Source organism: Xyrauchen texanus, chromosome 5, assembly GCF_025860055.1.
Source record: "Xyrauchen texanus isolate HMW12.3.18 chromosome 5, RBS_HiC_50CHRs, whole genome shotgun sequence".
In the NCBI taxonomy this organism is placed as follows: domain Eukaryota; kingdom Metazoa; phylum Chordata; class Actinopteri; order Cypriniformes; family Catostomidae; genus Xyrauchen; species Xyrauchen texanus.
Window position 1 is genome coordinate 34,130,836 of NC_068280.1, and position 20,660 is coordinate 34,151,495.

General features: G+C 43.3%; 1 protein-coding gene across 3 annotated transcripts in view; it reads right to left on the reverse strand.

Moving 5' to 3' along the window:
- LOC127643696 (testican-3-like) overlaps positions 1–20,660 on the reverse strand; it is a 99,454-nt gene that overhangs the window by 10,888 nt on the left and 67,906 nt on the right. For all 3 annotated transcript variants that reach the window (XM_052126515.1, XM_052126514.1, XM_052126513.1), the window contains 3 exons: positions 1,303–1,416; positions 948–1,169; positions 516–578 (listed from right to left, as the gene is read on the reverse strand). In XM_052126515.1, the coding sequence (XP_051982475.1) occupies positions 516–578; positions 948–1,169; positions 1,303–1,416 (399 nt within the window). The remainder of the gene's footprint in view (positions 1–515; positions 579–947; positions 1,170–1,302; positions 1,417–20,660) is intronic.

The following is a 20,660-nucleotide window of genomic DNA, read 5'->3' on the forward strand; positions in this document are numbered from 1 at the left end:
GATTGTTTGTACAAACAGAGCTTGGGGATAGACATTTTATTCACACTGAACTGTAGGTGTATTCTGTTGTAATTTATTTTTTCAAACATTTGTACATTGCTTTTTAATTTAACTTGCATTAGAGCTGGGAAACATAACGTGGTAATTTCTGTGATTAATAGTTTTTGTTTATCGCTTTAAAAACGTAATTAATGTAGTGCCGTTCTTACTTCACCCTAATCTTAACCATATGGAACCTCTTAGTCTGAGCAGCCTGCCAGGAACAATTCAAGACACCTTTCTCTTCCTTTGGCTAAAATTGGAATATGTACGTATGAATTTTTATATGTGTAGGGTGCTTTATTCTGTAAAAAAATAGCTTATGTATATACAGAAAATGTGCAATATTCATTCATTAGGACTGAGACCAGGAGAACTTCTGTTAATCGTCCAAGCAGGAATAGATATCGTAATGGTTATTCCTGTCTGTGAAGAAATGACAAAAAGAAACAAAATACACAAGGGAATGGACTCACCCAGTAATTTCTTTCCAGCCAGCTGTTTGTAAATACTGGTCATCTCTGATTGGCAGGGAGCCTCTGAAACACATAGATTTCAGATCAGTGGAGAGGAAGATGCAGTATCCCTACCAGCTCTATTCATTTCTATTAAGATCACATTCTGTCATTTCTCTTTTATTCTTCTCTAATCAACAATATGCCCTGTCACACATTGCTGTCACAACTGTTAGGACAAAATCTAATATTTAAATGGTAGAGATAGCTCTGGCTTGGATGCAGTAAAAGTTAACTGTTCTGTAATTGGAATGTGTTCTGTCCTAATGTGCTTGTGAAGGTTTGTTTTGCAACATAGATTGTGGTATGTGAATATGGTCTTGTGTTTGGATGCGTATGAGCATACTGCTTTCTCTTATTATTGAAAGCATGTGATGAAGATTGTGAGTTTACCCTGATATCTCTGAAAGCAGGAACACCATTCCTGGCTGGAAATGAGCCTGTCTCTGTCTGGGTCACATGACCTGAGGAAGGCTTTAGTGCACACATCACTCTTCTCTGAGTTCAGACTGGACAGCTCTGATTGGTTGAGCAAAAGGTCAAAGTTTGTATCTAGTCTGGAGAACATCCAACCCAGAGAGTCCTTACAGAGGGGCACCTTACTCGTGTCTACCTCTACACAGAGAGAGATAGTGAGAATGGAAATCAGAGAAACATAGTTTCTTTAGTTAATTAGATGTTATAGTTAATTAGTTGTCAAGATAGCTCAAATATTAGCAGTTTACTGTATGGGTGCGTATGTACTCACTCTTCTCTGGCTTATGGAACTTAAATTTCTTGCTTGCATTGCCACTCTCATGTAGAACTGTGATCCACTCTCTTAATCTGCTAACCACTTTGGTCATTTCTGCATTACCACACTCTACAAACAAAAATACACACAGAACATTAATATATACAATGTGAAAAGTGAAATTGTGAACATGTTACCTTTAGGGCTATTTCTACATGATCTTTGAAACCTAATGTAGACAGGTTGAATTAGTCATTTTAAATAATATTTTTATACTTAAAAAAGTTACTGTGGCTTAAGTTTCCACATGAAGCACATTTGTAAGTTACCTAATGACACAATATTCTACAATGTACAAAAATCAAACAGACTGGTGTTGTATGAGAATTTGAATGTACACGCTTGGGAGGACCTAGCTTTACTGATAAAATTTGATTAGAGATTGATCAACCATCATCATGTGTGGTCATAGTAGCAGGGGTAGTTCACCCTATATGTTTCATAAGTTTAAAGGCCAAAATGTCAGAAAGAAATGATAGGGAATTGAAACATTCCCTATCATTTCTTTCTGACATTTTGGCCTTTAGCATCTGCAACAGGCTCAACTAAATAGCTCAGTAAATAAGAGGATAATGCTTTTGATCCATAAGGAGGGATATTTTAACAGATCTGGACTGCTAACACAAAAAGGTTGCATGTTCATTGCTGCATAATGCCGATACATGAACTAAAGAGTGACTTGTTATACCCAACAGCTCTCTCCCCCAAGTCTATTTAACCCTCGGGGTAAGGGCAGAAATTCCTGCCATTACTGTAATGTAGACATTGCATCCCTGACTGGTGACACTGTGCTAACAATCCTATGAAGATATTCCATTATAATGATAACATCAGCAATAACTGTGCCTGCTGGTGAGATTTATACTTCTCCAATGTACTGTATAAATAATTTCGAATTTACTTTGTCAAATGCATTTTCTGCACCACATGACATAATTATTTCTTCCAACTTGTTTTGTTTTGATGTGTTCATTAGACTTAATAGTCTGTGCATATTGTTTGGGGATGGTTTGGGGCATTTGCTAAATCTATTTTTTTTTTTGTAATGAATTAATGCGTATAACTGATTGAATTCTTGTCGCTAATGCTTAAGACATCTAAAATTGTTTTTGATAAGATGCAGTATCGGAAGGAAGGATTGGGTCTTGGATGCAGCTGAAAGGGGTATATCCATATTTTCTGGAGTTTTGGATTTGTTCTTTTGTCATTCATATGTACTGTAATGTAATGTTATGGGGGAAAAAACCCTATTAATGGGAGGTCAGTTAACTTTTCTGCAGTTTTTTTTAGTTAGCTTTAGAAAAAAAGATTAAGGTCTTTAAGTTGATAACTGATGTGTAGGGTGTAAAAAACAGGGTTACAAAAAACTTTGTACACAAAGCAACAAGCCAGAGAGGGCATGTATTACAGTAACTGTGACAAGGGTTAGGGGTGTTCTTAGGTTTGACAAAAGCTTTTATAAAACAGTGACAAAAGCAATATGATAAAAGGCCAATGTTCAATAAATAGTCAAAACTTATTAATAATAATAATTGCAACAAACAATAATTTTTTCATGTCATATAGTTCATTAGCCTAACTGTAATTTTTTTTACAGTTACAGGGCAGCTGACAAGGGGGTACAAGTGGACCTTTTGTCCTGGGCCCAGGGTGGGTGGGGGGGTCCACAGAAAGGCTATTTAATTTTGTTGAGCACATCTAAACAGGTTCAGCACCCAACCACAGAAGCCGTCCAGGTATCGCACATTTATGATATAACTTTTCGCATCCTCCCTCGTCAGACAATGGACTGGAGGGGGGGGGCCGATGAACGCATTTTGTACTGGGCCCAAGAATTCTTACCTGCAGCCATGTATAGTTATCAAGCAACTTTGCAACAACTTGGTGCATTAATAGGCCTATAGTATGTGAAGTCATAGGAGTGTTCCTTTTTATAAAAATTTAACAAATCATTGTGCAGGACTGAGCAAAAACAGTAGCTTTGGTCATCCATTTTAATTATTTCAAACAAAGCACTAGTCAAGTGTAGATCATAGAAGCTGAAGAATACTGAGCGTGGCTTCAATAAATAGTTCTCCGTATGTCGCTCACTTTGATGTTGTGTCGAAGAAGTGAAACTAGGGGTCTTTCTTGAGAGCCTTTTGCATCTCTGATCTATGAGAAAAGGCCAATGAGAAATTGGCAGACAGAACTTGCATGTCCTGTCCCCGGACATACAGGTATATAGGGAGGGAAATTCATCTGTTTCATTCAGAAATTTCCTTCAGAGCCGACTGGTTGTGTATGCAGCGAGCTGTGAGTCACACACTGTTCCTCCCATCTCTGAGCGATTGCTGTTGGATCTACAGTGCATATCAGCGGCTTTCTTCTTCTCTGCACGGCAGTGCACCTTTGCCCCTGGGCGCTTCGACTGCGCAGTAAAAGAGTTTATTTCTCTAAAAGAGCATATACACAGATTTTCAGGACACATCTTTATAAAGATGCCCTTCCGCCCCTGTGTAGTTCCTGGATGCGGTAGAGTGCTCTCCGCTCCTGACAGCCACAGGCGCTGTGTTGTGTTTCTGGGCAGCGATCACACCGAGGCAGCGTTTGTGGATAGCTCATGTTCTCACTGCGAGAACATGACCATGACAACGTTGCGGTCATGGCTTTCCTTCTCAGAAGGAACGCCACTGCAGCTCCTTATGCGACACGGGGGGGTCAGCAGGTGCGGTTTCACCGAGTATGTCCCCGCGAACCACCCGCCTGCGTCTAATCGCACTTGAAGAAATATTAGAATTTCATGTATAGGGCAGTTTACTGGGTCCTTGTTATGTGAGAGACGCCAATCAGTGAAAACTTTCCATTTTAGTGCATAGAGGCGTCTTGTGGACGGTGCTCTGGCTTGTAAAATGGTGTTCATGACTGAACGTGTCAGTTCTGGCGTGTGTAGAGTGCCCCGTTCAGGGGCCACACATGCAGGTTCCATAGCTGGGGCTTTGATGCCAGATTGTGTCCTGTGCCTGAGAGAGGAGATCCCTCCCTCAGTGGTATTTCTTTGGGACTTGGGACTTTGAATACCAAAGGGGACAGTGGGTATTCTTTATTATATTTTACAAATAGGTTATTACTGTCACGATCCCCTGTTGTCTGCCCCGTGTTTCACTTGTCAACTGTCATAAACTACACTTCCCATAATTCCCTGCCCTCATCACTGCCCATGCACTTCATTGTTCTCACCTTCATGTCATTTAGTCATCATTGTGCTTGTGTATTTAAACCCTGTTTGTTCTCCAGTCATTGTCGGTCGCTGAATGTAGATGTTTGAATGTTATCTTTGCCCTCCGTGGATGTTTCTCCAGCCTGTGTTCTTCTTGGATGTCTTTTCGTGTTTTTGTTTTGTTTTCCCATCGTGGACATTTTATTTGTTCCAGTCTTGTTTGTCTTCATAATTTTTTCAATAAAACCGCACTTAGATCCTCACCCCTCGTATTCCTTCGTCTGCCTTCATAACAGAACGACCAACCCAAGATGGATCTAGCAGATCAACAGGCGAATTATAAACTTCTCTGCCTCAAACAAGAGGACCATCCAGTGGAGGATCACATTCACGACTTCCTGGAGCTGGCGAAGGTAGCGGACTTCCCGGAATACTCCCTGGTCGTGTTCTTCAGGCCAAATCTGAACAGTTTGCTCACGGAGCGGTTGCCACCGGCGACTCGCCGCTGGACGCTCCTCGAATTTGTGGAGGAGACTCTACTAGTCTGCGGCTCGCCATTCACTGTGAGCGTAGTTGAAGAGGGCTCTACCTCTCCTCCCACAGTGGTCACCCCCCAGCCTTCCATGGCTCGTCCCTTCATGCCTGCCACGGCCAGCGAGCCAACGCCCACACCTGCCAGCGAGCCAACGACCACACCTGCCTCGGCCAAAGAGCCAGCGTTGTCAGCCTTGTCTGCCCGGAGGAGGAGGAGAAGAGGAAAGGCTTCTGCACTCCAGCCTCCGCCTTCCACGGCTCCATCCACAGAACCTCACATGGCTCTGCCTTCAATGTTCAGCGAACCAGAGCTCACGCATGCCACGGTCAACAAATCAGCGCCTGTAGCCTCGACCGTCCCAGAGCCAGCACCTGTAGCCTCGACCGTCCCAGAGCCAGCGCCTCTTGAGCCTCCCAGGGCTCCGCTTCCTGAGCCACCCAGGGCTCCGCCTCTCGAGCCACCCAGGGCTCCGCCTCACGAGCCTTCCACGGCTTCGATCCCAGAGCCTTCCAGGGCTCCGCTTCCAGGGCCTTCCAAGGCTCCGCCTCCAGAGCCTTCTATGGCACCGCCTCCAGAGCCTTCCACGGCACCGCCTCCTGTGCCTTCCACGGCTCCGCCTCCAGAGCCTTCCAGGGCTCTGCCTCCAGAGCCTTCTACGGTGCCACCTCCCATCGTGGACGTTTTATTTGTTCCAGTCTTGTTTGTCTTCATCATTTTTTCAATAAAACCGCACTTAGATCCTCACCTCTCGTCTTCCTTCGTCTGTCCTCATAACAATTATATTTCACAAATCCTCAACACCGTTTAAGGATGAAATCTCCAATCGTCCAGTATCACACCTTGCCGTTACAGTAGGTCCGCCTGGGACATATGCCACTCTCAGGGACAGGAGATGATGCTCGCTGCACAGGAGGAGGTACCGCGTCAGTCTCAACAGTGGCAGTGAATGAATTCCACCTTGGCGGTTTATATATGCCACAACTGTCTGAGCGAACCAGGACATGACATGACTGAAAATCCTTCAAGGCTAGAATTACATCTGATAGCTCTAGGCAGTTGATATGCCACGCCCTCCTTGGACCTGTCCAGGTGCCCATCACACACCGCCCCCCTAACCTGTGTTGGAATCATCCGTAGTCACCACTTTCCACCTGATAATTTGCCCCAGCGTGAAACCTCGCTGGTAAAATGTAGTAGCTGTCAATGGTACCAATGCAGCTATACAGCGGCAGGATATAGCGATGTGCATGCGCCCTTGACGCCAAGCATATTGTGGCACACAGCGCTTCAGCCAGCACTGAAGAGGTCTCATGTGTAAGAGACCTAATGGGATGACGGCTGATGCCGCCGCCATAAGTCCCAATGCTTTCTGAAACAGCTTCATTGGAAGTGTTCTCCCCAGTTTGAACTGAGACAGACACTGTAGAATGGCCTGAATGCGCTCGCCCGCTCATGGAGTTGAGGCGGACTCCCACAAATTTGATTTTTTAGCTGGGAGAGAGCGTGCTTTTTGCCCAATTTACATTGAGGACCAAGCTGTTTAGATGCTGAAGCAGTATGTTCAGATGGGCAAGAACCACATCGATGCACTTCGTGAATGTGCGAGGAGCCAGAGACAGCCCGAAGGGCAGGATTTTCAATTGATACACTTTTCCTTCGAACAATAATCTAAAAAACTTCCTGTGGTGTCGTACAATTTGGATATGAATGTACGCGTCCATCAGATCTATCGACGCAAACCAATCCGTTTCTGAGTAAGCATTTTGAATGGCCGCTTTATAAGTGTACGATTTAAATGTCTCATATCCACGATTGGCCGAAGTCTGCAATGTTTCTTTGGGACAAGAAAATAACGGTTGTAAAACCCAGTTTTGATTTGCTGTAAAAATTTGGTTTGCTCACTTTATGATATAATGCGTCGCTCACCATAGGGAAGCATTTGCGCATAATGTGTGTGCTTTGAAGAGGAAAAGGGCTCTTTTTTGAGAATGTATGAGCATCTTGTGCATTTGCAACAAGTGCTGTATTCTTTATTGCATTTTGTAAAACATTTTTTTATTGCATAGGACACAGAAACCAAATTTTTGTTACAGTAACACAGTAACAACATACCTTTCCAGACAAACAGCAGTAGGGAGGTGGGGAACAGTGTTCTGTGTTTGGAGCACTGGAGGGAACCACAGGCTCTGCTTTCCACTTCAAAGCATTGCGCTCGTCAGGAGCACATCTGCTGTGCGGGAGAGTTCCTCCCATCAGCACAAGGTGGGTGCTGGTGCGTCTGTTTCTGTCTGGGCCATGGCTTGTGTGGCCACACGATGGCTCGCGGGGCAGGTGCTGGCACTGACTTAGCAGGCGTGGGTCTTTTAGCTGGGTGCTGGCTTGAGACAGAGCAGGGGCAAGCCATCTGTGCTATGCTCCGTTTGGGCATAAAGTGTCTTATGGCTTATTACTGCTGCTGAGTTGTGACATAATGCTCAACAAACTTACTGTGCCGCCAAAGAGGCCAGCTGGAGACACTGGAGCATTCAACAGAGATGTGAGAGTCATCCATAAATGCCACTCCAGGATGACCATTTTGCCCATGGACTTTCATGGCATGCAGTGCTAGGTCTGTGGCGGCCTGTAGCTCTTTGAAAGTCTCTGGATCAAAGCCTTGCTTGTCCAATTGTCTAAGGAGCTTTGCTTGGAATATCAGGAGCACTGCCATTGCGTGGAGTGCTGATCCAGCTTGTCCTGCCACCGAGTAGGCTTTTCCTGCCATTGTGGAACATCCGTCTACGTGGCTTAGAATGATGTACAGGGCTTGATTTCCATGCCCTGTTACTCGTAGGACAGAGATGTGCCGCTACCACCAGCTCCTTTTCCCCTTGGTCTGCGTTCATGAGAACGGCGTCACTGCACATGCACTCTGAGAAGGGTGCATGACAGGACTTAGTTCGCTGTGCACTTCGGGGAAAAATGGGGCAGATCTGTGGGATGCGGTCGCTTGACGGCCTCCGGACTGCAAGAGCCACTCATCAAGGCGAGACTGTCCAGGTCCCTCTGGGGGATATCACTTGTAAGGACGCGAAGAATCTCCCTGTCAGTGGCGCATACACGGTCCTCACCCTTGCTGGGGAGGGGCGGTAGCATCATCCACTGACCATTTGCCTGACACGGCAAGAGACATGACATTGTCATCATCCCCAATGTCAGATCCACCAAACGAGACGAGGCCGCATGCATCTTCAGAGGGCCGGAGCTCGTCTCACACATAGTGTACTGGGAAAACTGCACTTCGGGAGATTAAAGGGCTCGTGGGTCATGTGTCGGCACGAAATCTACCTCAAATTCATCCTGCTCGATCTTTCGGCCCCACCGTGCCTAGTGTGAACCCTCGGGCATCACAGAAGAGGTGGTGGGAGGGCACAAGAGGCTGAATCGTTCTTCAGATTTAGGGCGATTTGTGAGCAAAGCGACTTGAGGCTCATGTCCTCACAGTGAGGACAGTCTATATTCATGAGAGCTGACTCTGCGGCCCAGACAGAAAATGCAGCTCTCATGTTTATCTGACGGTGGGATGTGTCTCTCGCAAAATGAACACTTATGGAACGACATCTTGAAAAAGACGCGAACATGTAAGTGGCTCTTTTAGATATATATATATATATATATATATATATATACACTCACCTAAAGGATTATTAGGAACACCTGTTCAATTTCTCATTAATGCAATTATCTAATCAACCAATCACATGGCAGTTGCTTCAATGCATTTAGGGGTGTGGTCCTGGTCTAGACAATCTCCTGAACTCCAAACTGAATGTCAGAATGGGAAAGAAAGGTGATTTAAGCAATTTTGAGCGTGGCATGGTTGTTGGTGCCAGGCGGGCGGTCTGAGTATTTCACAGTCTGCTCAGTTACTGGGATTTTCACGCACAACCATTTCTAGGGTTTACAAAGAATGGTGTGAAAAGGGAAAAACATCCAGTATGCGGCAGTCCTGTGGGCGAAAATGCCTTGTTGATGCTAGAGGTCAGAGGAGAATGGGCCGACTGATTCAAGCTGATAGAAGAGCAACTTTGCCTGAAATAACCACTCGTTACAACCGAGGTATGCAGCAAAGCATTTGTGAAGCCACAACACGCACAACCTTGAGGCGGATGGGCTACAACAGCAGAAGACCCCACCGGGTACCACTCATCTCCACTACAAATAGGAAAAATAGGAAAAAGAAGCTACAATTTGCAAGAGCTCACCAAAATTGGACAGTTGAAGACTGGAAAAATGTTGCCTGGTCTGATGAGTCTCGATTTCTGTTGAGACATTCAGATGGAGTCAGAATTTGGCATAAACAGAATGAGAACATGGATCCATCATGCCTTGTTACCACTGTGAAGGCTGGTGGTGGTGGTGTAATGGTGTAGGGGATGTTTTCTTGGCACACTTTAGGCCCCTTAGTGCCAATTGGGCATCGTTTAAATGCCACGGCCTACCTGAGCATTATTTCTGACCATGTCCATCCCTTTATGGCCACCATGTACCCATCCTCTGATGGCTACTTCCAGCAGGATAATGCACCATGTCACAAAGCTCGAATCATTTCAAACTGGTTTCTTGAACATGACAATGAGTTCACTGTACTAAAATGGCCCCCACAGTCACCAGATCTCAACCCAACAGAGCATCTTTGGGATGTGGTGGAACGGGAGCTTCATGCCCTGGATGGGCATCCCACAAATCTCCATCAACTGCAAGATGCTATCCTATCAATATGGGCCAACATTTCTAAAGAATGCTTTCAGCACCTTGTTGAATCAATGCCACGTATAATTAAGGCAGTTCTGAAGGCGAAAGGGTCTAATAGGTCACCATACTAATAGGTCAAACACAGTTTTAGTATGGTGTTCCTAATAATCCTTTAGGTGAGTGTATATATATATATATATATATATATATATATATATATATATATATATATATATTCATATAATTAAAATTTTTAAAAGGATACACTACACCTGTCGATGTGCTGCGGAGAATCAGGATGCTGAGTTCCGTTCACCAGCGAAGCGTCAAGCGGCGAGGCGAAATGGTGTCTGTGCGCCTGTTTTTATAGTGGTCAGTTTTGCGCCAAAACGGGAGGGGCTCAAACACCATAGCCAATATTAAAATAGGTTTATTTTAAGGTTTCAAATAGGTTGTGTATGAAGGCACTCCCCATATACGTTTACACGCATGTCAAGTGAACTGAGTCATAAGGGAAACTTAAATATCACATAAATAAATAGGCTTCTCCTCTCTCGCTGTTGCTTGCATGATATTGATTACATGATTACAATAAAATAATGTAAGAAATATTTAAGATTCCACAATAACATAATCAGTCGGCACAGCCATTGGCCAGGAAAATAAAAATGGCACTCCATGTGCCATGTTTGTTATGAGCAGTCTGCTTAACACATTCACTTTGAAGCACGCAGCACATGCTGACTGTATATTTATTTCATTAAATTGCAGCCTTTTGCGGTTAACCCTCCTGCTGGATTTTTTCATCATTACAGCGTAAACATAAAATTCTCTGTCATTTAGGGGCATACAGATAAGTGTAAGACATCATTAGAGACTACAAAGTGTCTACTTTTATTTGTGTACACTCACAATAACAACAAAATCTTGTGCTTTTGTAAAATAAAGAAAATAAAAAGGGTGAGCTGTAAGCAGTCTCTTACTGTTTTTACTGTATTTTGGATCAAATATATGCAGTCATGGTGAGCAGAAGAGACTTCTTTTAAAAGATAGTGTTGGTTTAAAATTAAGTGAAGTCTTTATGTAAAGAAAAAGTATAGTCAGATTACTTCTTTTAACTTAAAACTTGATTTTGAACATTAAGTCTCCTCACATTCATTCTTTTTCTGTCACATTCCTCATAGATAGGCCCAGGGGACTGGTCATTTTATCCTCAGGTGTGAATTACAATCAATATTCATGATCATTTACGGATATGACCTTTCTAACACTAAAAATGTCTTCTCTAGGCTACAGGATCCAGTTCTCAAAAGTCTTGAGGACAAATGTTTGGTACGTATTATATGGCCTTATTTCAATTACTTAAAAAAAATATTTTTTCAAAAACCATGAATAAACTTTATTTTCTCAAAAATACAAACATGTACACACATGTTGCTCACATATTATCATAGCCCAGTTTGTGCTGAATACAGTGTTATCAGACTTTAGCCATTAATGTGTTTTTAAGCAACTGAAAAAGCACAAATGTCAAGGCATGTCAAAACTTCTCCAGGGCCCAAACACCCTCAGACCCCAGAGGGTTAAATCATTATCATAACATATCACAATTTTAATTTGATTAATTGCATTCATATATACATTTTATCGCAAATATGTCTGTGACTACCCATTTTATAGTTAATTCCATTCTTATGGCTGAATTCCACAATTCCATGTTTTCCCCTCAAATTAATAGGTTGGGCAACATCAGCAACACCCATTCCAATCAGGTGCCTAAAATCAAGCATACTGCATAGCCATAGAATCTCTGAAGACAAATAATTTCAGTACAATTAGGTGAACCTTTTTTATGTTCTAACATTACAATTCCCCTGTGCACAGGTCCATAAAGAAATGGGTTAATGAGTCTGGTGGGGAAGAACACAACTTGCCTACACAAAGATTAGAACTGAACACCACTGAACACCTTTGGGATGAAATGGAACTCTGGCTTAGAGCCAGTAGCCATCACCCAACATCATTAGGAATTAGGTAGGTTTGAGATTCTACACAAAGTAAGATTAGTTTGTTGTATTGAAATGTCTTTGGAAACTCATTCTTGCAGAAAGCATGCCAAATACCCTCCCTAGAGGGTAAATATCCCTCCACAAAGCAAGAGGATGAAAGATTAGTTAGTAGATATAGAATAATTTGCTAGTTTGTCCAGTTACTACATGAGATATCATCAGCATTACCATATATGAGGAATTAAGAAAAAGAAGTATGCAGTATGTATATTCTGCACAGTAGGAAAACTGTTTGTATGCATAGAATAACTGAATGACATACTGCATTTTCCAAATGCGCAATATACAATAAATCACAATGTTAATGATAACTGTTTCCCTTATTGTATTTCAAGTGTTACAAATTAACTGGAAGTTCAATCATAACTGTCTGAATAAGTTTTTAGTATAATGGACATAGATGGACTAAATTTGCTTGAGCTACTGCTGCTGAAGAGCAATTACAAAGACTTGTTACTGCTAGAACACAAAGAAATGCTGTGTCAAGCGTACAACATGCTGCTGCTGCACCCTTATACATACATAAGATATACTGCATCGAGCATGTAAAACATGCTACGGCACAATTAGACATAAATACAATACCTGTGAAGCAGATGTAGACAAGCTGGGGTGGAGGAGGGTTTTAGTGAGAAAACTCTTGTAGCATGCTGTAGTGAGAACAACTACCTGCACAAAACTGGAGGAATGTAAATGCTAGACAAACACCTATCAGATTGGGCCACTATTGCTCCAGTGGTCTTCGAGCTCCCTTCAACGAAGACCACTTTCTTCCCTGCCTTGGTGACTTCCTTCATTATGCCTCCTGCAGCTCCACCCCTCAAGACTCCCATGGCTCCGCCCCTTGAGCTGTGGTCACAGACATCCGGAAGTGGAAGAGAAGAAGACGACCTCGGAGGCCATTCCTCCGTCACTGACAGTGTTCACAACCACGGGGGCCATTCCCCTGTCAATGCCAGTGTTCATGACCATGGAGGTTGCTCCCCTGTCACTGCCTGTGGTCATGACCATGGAGGCTGTTCCCCTGTCACTGCCTGTGTCCATGACCACAGAGGTCGTTCCTCTGTCCCTTCCTGTACTCACAGCCACAAAGGCTGTTTCCCCATTAATGCCAGTGCCCATGACCACGGAGGTTGTTTCCTCATCTCTGTCTGTGCTCATGACCATAGAGACTGTTACCCTGCCACTGCCTGTGCTCACAGCCACTAAGACTGTTCCCCTGTCGTGGCCAGTGCCCAAACCTTCCACAGCTTTGCCCCCTGATTCTTTCACAGCTCCGTCCTCTGAGCTGTTCCCTCCTGGACCCTGTCCAGTGGCCACAGCCCAGAACCCTGTACTCTCTGGCCCGAGGCCGACTCCCAGGCCTCCTGACCCCGTTCCTGCCTTGTGGCCGCCTCCCAGGCCTCCTGACCCTGTCCCTGCTCTGTGGACACCCCCAAACTTCTGGACCCCACTTCCTTCTTGGAGCCACTTCTCTGGCCACTGGGTCCACCCTGGTCTCCTGCTCCACACCCTGTCTCGCCAGGCCATGCCTCACCAGGCCCACCACCGGCTCAGCCTTAAGCTCCTGATTCGCCCTGGTGTCTGGGTCCTTCGCTGGCTCCGCCGTCTGCTCCGGCCTCTGCTCCGCCATGGTCTCCAGCACCCTCTGGCTCCACGTGGTCTCCAGCCCCATCTGGTCCCCCATGGTCTGCAGCCTCGTCTGATTCTCAAAGCCCCCCCAGCTCCCTATAGAACTCCTGTTTAGTTTTTGTTTATTGTTGGGCATTCAGGAGCCACCCATAGAGGGAGGATCTGTCAAGTTTATGTTACACACACATTCACACACACACACACACACACACACACACACACACACACACACACACACACATTAAACATTTACCAAAAACAAAAAGGATTAAGTATTTGAAGTAATTTGAATTGTGGTATACGAAAGGTAATATTTATGACCTAATCTGTTCACTAAAAAAATGCTTCACTGGTGTGACATTGAGTTTGAGTTGGAATTAATTTAATATACTTCTGAGCTCATTTATTGGGACCTTTATAAGAAAACCTGATTTTTGAAGTTAACGGGGAAGTGTTGAGCATGCCGATTATTGGAGCGGTCCCGGAGGTCATTGAAGTGGATTATCAAGGCGGTATTTGCAACAACTATATCGTGACTGTAGCTGATATGGCTTCTGGTAGTGGTTCAGAAATGGCGAGCGGGGATTAGGAGGTATGGATTGGCAGCAAGTAACAAACAAATTGAAAATAATGGAGACATCAGCAGAGATAAGACAGAGGAAGGATCCACGGATGTTGTCAAAAGAGTTATAGGAAATACAAGTTTGATTACCAAAAGAGATACAACAAATGAATTCAAAGTTATTGTAAGATTTGAAGACAATTTAAATATCATTGTAACAGCCAAGACATTAGAGAAAGAAGTTGGGAAGATTAAATTCCTACCTAAACAACAAACGAATAATGATTCATGCAGTAAACAAAGAACAGCAAGTGAAAATAGTCAAGATTCACACTCTGAATCAAAGGTAAGTTAAAGCTCATATCCTTAGCTCTTTAATAAGTCATAGGGGAGTTATCTATGGTGTCCCTACATCTGTCTCTATCGATGAGATTACGGCAGAATTGAAAGGTGGAAAAGTAGTTGATGCTAAAAGGTTGTCTACAAGAAGAAATTGAGAAAAAGGGGAGACACTATCAGCAATGATTGAGTTTGAAGACAAAATTCCAAGCAGAGTTATGTTAGGCTTCTTTAGCTACCAGGTTAAGGAGCATATTTCACCAGTCTTGAGGTGGTTTAAGTGCCAATGTTTGGGACATATTGCAAATCACTGTAAAGGAAAAGAAAGATGTGAAAGATGTGGTGGTAGTCATGGTTATGATCAATGTGATAAATATGTCCCTCCAAAATGTTGTAACTGGTGATCAGCATAGTGTGGCATATGTAGGATGTTTAAAACAAAAGCAAGCTAAAGAAGCACAAAAATTCTAAATCATGAACAAAGTGTCATATTCAGAAGCCCTAAAGGAAGTTGCCAGTGAGAACAATTTGAAGCCAGAATATTTGGAAAAAAGAGATCAACATCAACCATGTAAGAGACAAGGCATATCACCAAAGATAATGGAATAAAGCTAGTCATGAATGCAAGATAAAAAAACCCTATTGGTAGATAGAACAAATTTTGCAGCCTTCGTTTGCAAGGTTATATACCTAGGAATTAGTGTTGTCAAAATATTCGGTACTTCGGTACCAAGTCGGTACTAAAAAAAAAAACGTCTCGGTACCAAGTACCAGTGGTACCGAGTACCCGGTCAAAGTTCGCGCATGCAAGCACGAAGCGCGTGAAGTTGCGTCCTCCTCATGAAAGCGCTGAGACATGGCGAACGCCGGCGCTGCTGTGGTGACTGCTCTTGTTGATAAGAAAGGAGGAAAGAGCCATGTGTGGAAATATTTCGGATTTGCGGCTGATGACGAGGGGAACATCATAGATCATCAAAAACCAATTTGCAAACGATGTCATCGAAGTTTTCTCTCAAAAGCAGGAAACACATCAAACTTGATAAAACACCTTAAAGACCGACACCCGGATCTAATGAAAGAGTTCAAGTAGGTAAGTTTCAAATTAATTTCAAATTTAGAGGTTCTGTTTTGAGTTATATACCATATTTTAATTTGAATGTCGGATTGAAATAAACACAATGTTAGCCGTGTAGTAAATCATTAGCATAACGTTACGTGGTGCAGCTAACGCAAATATAATGAGTGTTAGAATTAAGCTTCTTTATTAACTATTTAATGCTACTATACATTTTATTAGGGTTAAAAAAAAAAACAGGAGGACATGAAGGTTTTTTTTAAATGACACACCAGAGGTTTTTTAAATGACCTTTTAATTTATAAAAATGTTTAAGTTTATAAATATAACACTGAGTGTTTATTCAGTCATGGCTTATTGTTGTGTTTTTTAGGTGTGTAATTTATTTTCATTTATTAGTTGTGGAAAAACTTGAAACACAATTTTAAATAAGTATAAAGAATGGCATTGTTTACCTTTATTAATAAAAATAGTGTGTTGTTCAATTAGCATGTTTTTGTGTTTTGCTTTGGTACCGAGAACCATGGATTTTTTCTTGTAAATTTAGTCTAAATTAAACTTTGGTTTGGTACCGAAATTGGTACCGAGAACCGTGGATTTTCACTGGTATCGGTACCGAATACTGAAATTTTGGTACCACGACAACACTACTAGGAATTAAATAGAATAACAGTAATAGAGGCAGCAAAAGAATATATTGCGATTTCTTTTCAGGAATGCAAAACCATCTTTGAAATGATGAATCCATACAGCTATGAATCTAACAGTAATTAATCTAATCATGCCATTACTTACTCTACAGCGGAATGCAAGATGCTTAATAGCTAATGGTCAAGAATAAAAAAAACCATTTATATGAATTAGAAGTAAAACCTGATATAATTTGCATTCAAGAAACATGGGTGAGACCGCACTTAGACTTTGTAATTTCAGGATACAGTCCAATTAGACTTGACAGAATTAATAATCAGGGAGGAGGATGTGTTACTTTTGTTTAAGATGGTTTAGCTTTTAAAAGAAAATCTTCTTCAAGCAGATTTAAGTGTATTGTTATAGAGATATACAGTTCTCAATACCAAATTACTGTAATTATCTATTACAACCCATAATTTATTAGTAGAAGATTTTGACGAAATAGTCAAAATAGAAACTTGGTGTGGTGATTTCAAAGCTCACAATAGATTATGGGGAGGTTTGCATACAGACAATAATGGAAAAGTAATTAAAGAAATGATGGATAACAGAAATTTTGTTTGCATTAATAATGGAAGTAGTATAAGAATTGACATTTAAAGAAATAAAATGTCATGCATAGATTTAACTATTGTATTGTCTACTCTAGAAAATCTATGTAAATGGAAAGTGAGTGGCAGTAGCATCGGAAGTGATCACTTTCCTATTAACTGCTATATGGAAATAGATATGGTCTGTCAAATTAGTAACCCTATATACAGATGGTGCTTCCCAAAATCATAGATGTATTATACATACAGTATAGACGAGTGTTTAAGCAAAGTTAATTCAATGATAATGAATGTTGCATTGTAATCTATTCCTAAGACTATGAAAACAGGAAATAAGAAACTAGTCTCATGGTAGAATTATGAATATAGTAAAGCTATTAAAGAAAGAAACTGTGCCTATAGAATATTTAGAATTAATATAAATCTAGAAAATAAATATGAGTATAAAAGGAAAGCAGATTTAGCTTGGAAGACAATTAAAGCAGCTAAAAAGAACTCATGGAGACAGTAGGGGGTATGGAATATGTTGAAGAAAATGTGAAGGAAAAGAGTTAATAAAGTCATTCTGGTTATCACAGTTAACAATGAAAATGCGATAACAGAAAAATAAAAGGCTAATTAATTAGTAATGTTTTTCTGGTATCCATAGTGGTAACCACCTTACTGATATTCATAGAAAAAGAAAGGAGGATGTCCTTAAAAGGAATAATATGGAATATAAAAAAAAGATAGCGATAACTCCACAATGGAGTTTGAATTTCCCCTTCTGTCACTCACTCAATGTTGTGTCGAACCCTTGCGTACCTCTGGACTTGAGAAAAGGCCAATGTGAAATTGGCAGCGATCATACTGAGGCGGTATACATGGATGGTTCATGTACTCACTGCGAGAACATGACCATGGCAGTGTTGAGGTCGCGACTCTCCTTTCTCAAGGTGAATGCCACTTCAGCCACCCCCAGCATCGCTCCTTCTTCCCACGGGATTGAGGACATCCCGGCTGGTGATGAATGCGATCTGGGGATGACAACGAGCCCCAGGTGGACAGAGTGTTTGCGATCCACCAGTGTCACGAGAACGCCTCCACCTGGCGGGACCACCCGGTACTCCCCTCCAGAGCCTGTAGGTTGACATCATCATTGACCTTGAAAGCCTACTGCGCCACCGGACAGGTCGTTTCCACCCTGCACTCCATGGTTATCCTGCAGGTCCACCAAGCCATGGCACTCAAAGATCTGCACCTGGGTAGTCCCGACCCCAACCTGCTGCAGGAACTGCGCTCTGCCACTGACCTTGCTATCTGACCCACGAAGGTCACAGTGCAGACACTCGGGTGGGCAATGGACACCCTCGTGGGCCAGGAGCCTTACCTCTGGATGAAAATGGTCGAGATGCACAACATTGACAAATCACGGTTTCTCAACGCCCCCGTCTCCCAGCTTGGCCTCTTCGGTGACACCGTCGACGAGTTCACCTGGCCGTTCTTGCCGGTGAATAAGCAGATGGAGGCAATATCCCACATCATGGCCTGCCGTTGACAAGCCAACGCGACCCACACACTGTCTGCTCACCGAGGGCGTCCCCCTGCAACCAAACAACAGGCAGCTCCACCTCAATCCGAGCCCCAATGTCAAGCACCTCACAGGCGGCATATGCCCCCCGTCTCCAGGACCCCTTTCAAGACCAGGAAAGCCTCAAAGCGCTCCTGAGATGGGCGACCCAGGCAGTCAGATATTCGCACCGGAGCTGGTACCAAGACCACTGAGTCCCCCCTTGGAGGGCCGGAAGGAGAATCTTATTATCTTATTTTCAATACTTTCATTTGCTGCACGGCCTTCAGGCTGCGGTACCCGGTACGTCAAAAGTGATCGTCCCGTTAGTGCCCTTCACGCGGAGTTTGGACGCGTGGCTTTCGCTGACCAACCCGTCGTGCTAGTTGGCCAGGACCATCCGACTCTGCTACGCAATTCAGCTCACTGGTTCTCGGATCTTTCACTCCTCGTGACAGCACCTCTCTGGAAAATTACCCTGAGGAAGGACCTTCTTTCTCAGGGACAGGGCACCCTCTGGCACCCACGCCCAGAACTCTGGAACCTCCATGTCTGGCCCCTGGATGGGACGAGGAAAATCTAACACACCAAGCCAGAGCTCCCTCCACCAGGCAACTTTATGCCCTAAAGTGGTGCTCCTTCGCGAAAAGAGATGCGCAGTTCGGTCAGTGCTTTCATTCCTGCAGGAGAGGCTGGAGGGGAGGCTGTCCCACTCCACCTTGAAGGTGTAAATAGCTGCTATCGCGGCCCACCACAACGCAGTAGATGGCAAGTCCTTGGGTAAGCATGACTTGATTATAAGGTTCCTTAGAGGCGCCCGGAGACTGAACCCTCCCCGACTAAGCTGGTCCTCACGGGCCTTCAGAGACCCCCCTTCGAACCACTTGATTCAGTTGAGCTCAAGGCCCTCTCCCTGAAGATGGCCATCCTGATCATGTTAGCTTCCATCAAGAGCAGGGGTCCCCAAACTACGGCCCGCCCCCACATTTGGACCGGCCCTCTGAACAATGCCATGCAGAGAAATATTTTTACAATTTAATTTTAAATATGTTTTAATCATATCATATTTGTATTTGATAATACATATTGGCTTTCAAAATAAAATTTCCCTTAGTTATAATTATTAAAGTAGCCAAATTATTTGTTAGATTCACCCGGATTAACGTTCCATCGTGATCGAGCGGGTGCACGCGATCCAGAAAGAAAATTTAAAGTGACAACAATATGGCCAAACAGTTGGGAAAGAGAAAAGTTGATTCAGAATGCAGGGTATTTAACCAAAAGTGGACAAGTGACTATTTTTTTGTTCAATGCAAAGAAATGGCTGTTTGCCTCATCTGTCAAGAAACAGTCTCCGTGTTCAAAGAATACAATCTGCGCCGACACTATGAAACCCGCCACAGAGACAAGTATGCGAGTTTACAAGGCCAAATGAGAGCAGACAAAGTGTCGAAGCTAAAAAGTGGACTATCTGCTCAGCAAAATACGTTTGTACGGCAAACCCAGTTGAACCAGTCATCCATTTGAGCTAGCTTTCAGGTAGCTAAACTGATTGCAACCTGCGGTAGGCCATTCAGTGATGGTGAGTTCGTAAAGAAATTTATGAATGCTGTTGCGGAGGAGGTGTGCCCCGATAAGAAAGACGTCTTAAATGCGGTGAGTCTGTCCGCAAGTACAATCACCAGACGAATTGAAGAAATGGGGTATAATGTATATGCCCAGCTGAAGGAAAAAGTGAAAGAATTAGATTTTTTTGCATTAGCGCTGGATGAAAGTAATGACGTGCAGGACACGGCACAGCTGCTCATTTTTCTTCGCGGAGTTAGCTCAAACTTTGAAGTGTCCGAGGAGCTGGCAGCCCTAAAAAGTCTCAAAGGTACTACGACAGGGAGGATATTTTTGGTAAAGTGTGCCAAACGATAGAAGAGTTGGATCTAGACTGGTCTAAGCTGGCCAGCATCACGACTGACGGAGCTCCTAGTATGGTTGGCGCCAAGGGGACTGATAGGACGCATGAATAGAGAAATGGAGGAAAGAGGTCTCATGCCCCTTTACAAGTACACTGCCTAATTCACCAGCAAGCACTGTGCTGCAAAGTTCTGAAGTGGGAATCGATTATGAAAGTGGTGGTGTCATGTATAAACTTCATCAGAGCAAACAGACTTAAACACAGGCAGTTCCAAGTCTTTCTGTCCGAGCTAGAGTCTTCTCACGGAGATGTGATTTACCACACAGAAGTCCGATGGTTAAGCCGGGGCAGAGTTTTGAGGCGTTTTTACTGGATGGAAATGGGACCTCGCCTTTTTAACAGATGTGACAGAAATGTTGAATGGCCTCAACGTGCAGCTCCAAGGCAAGGGGAAACTAATATGTGACAT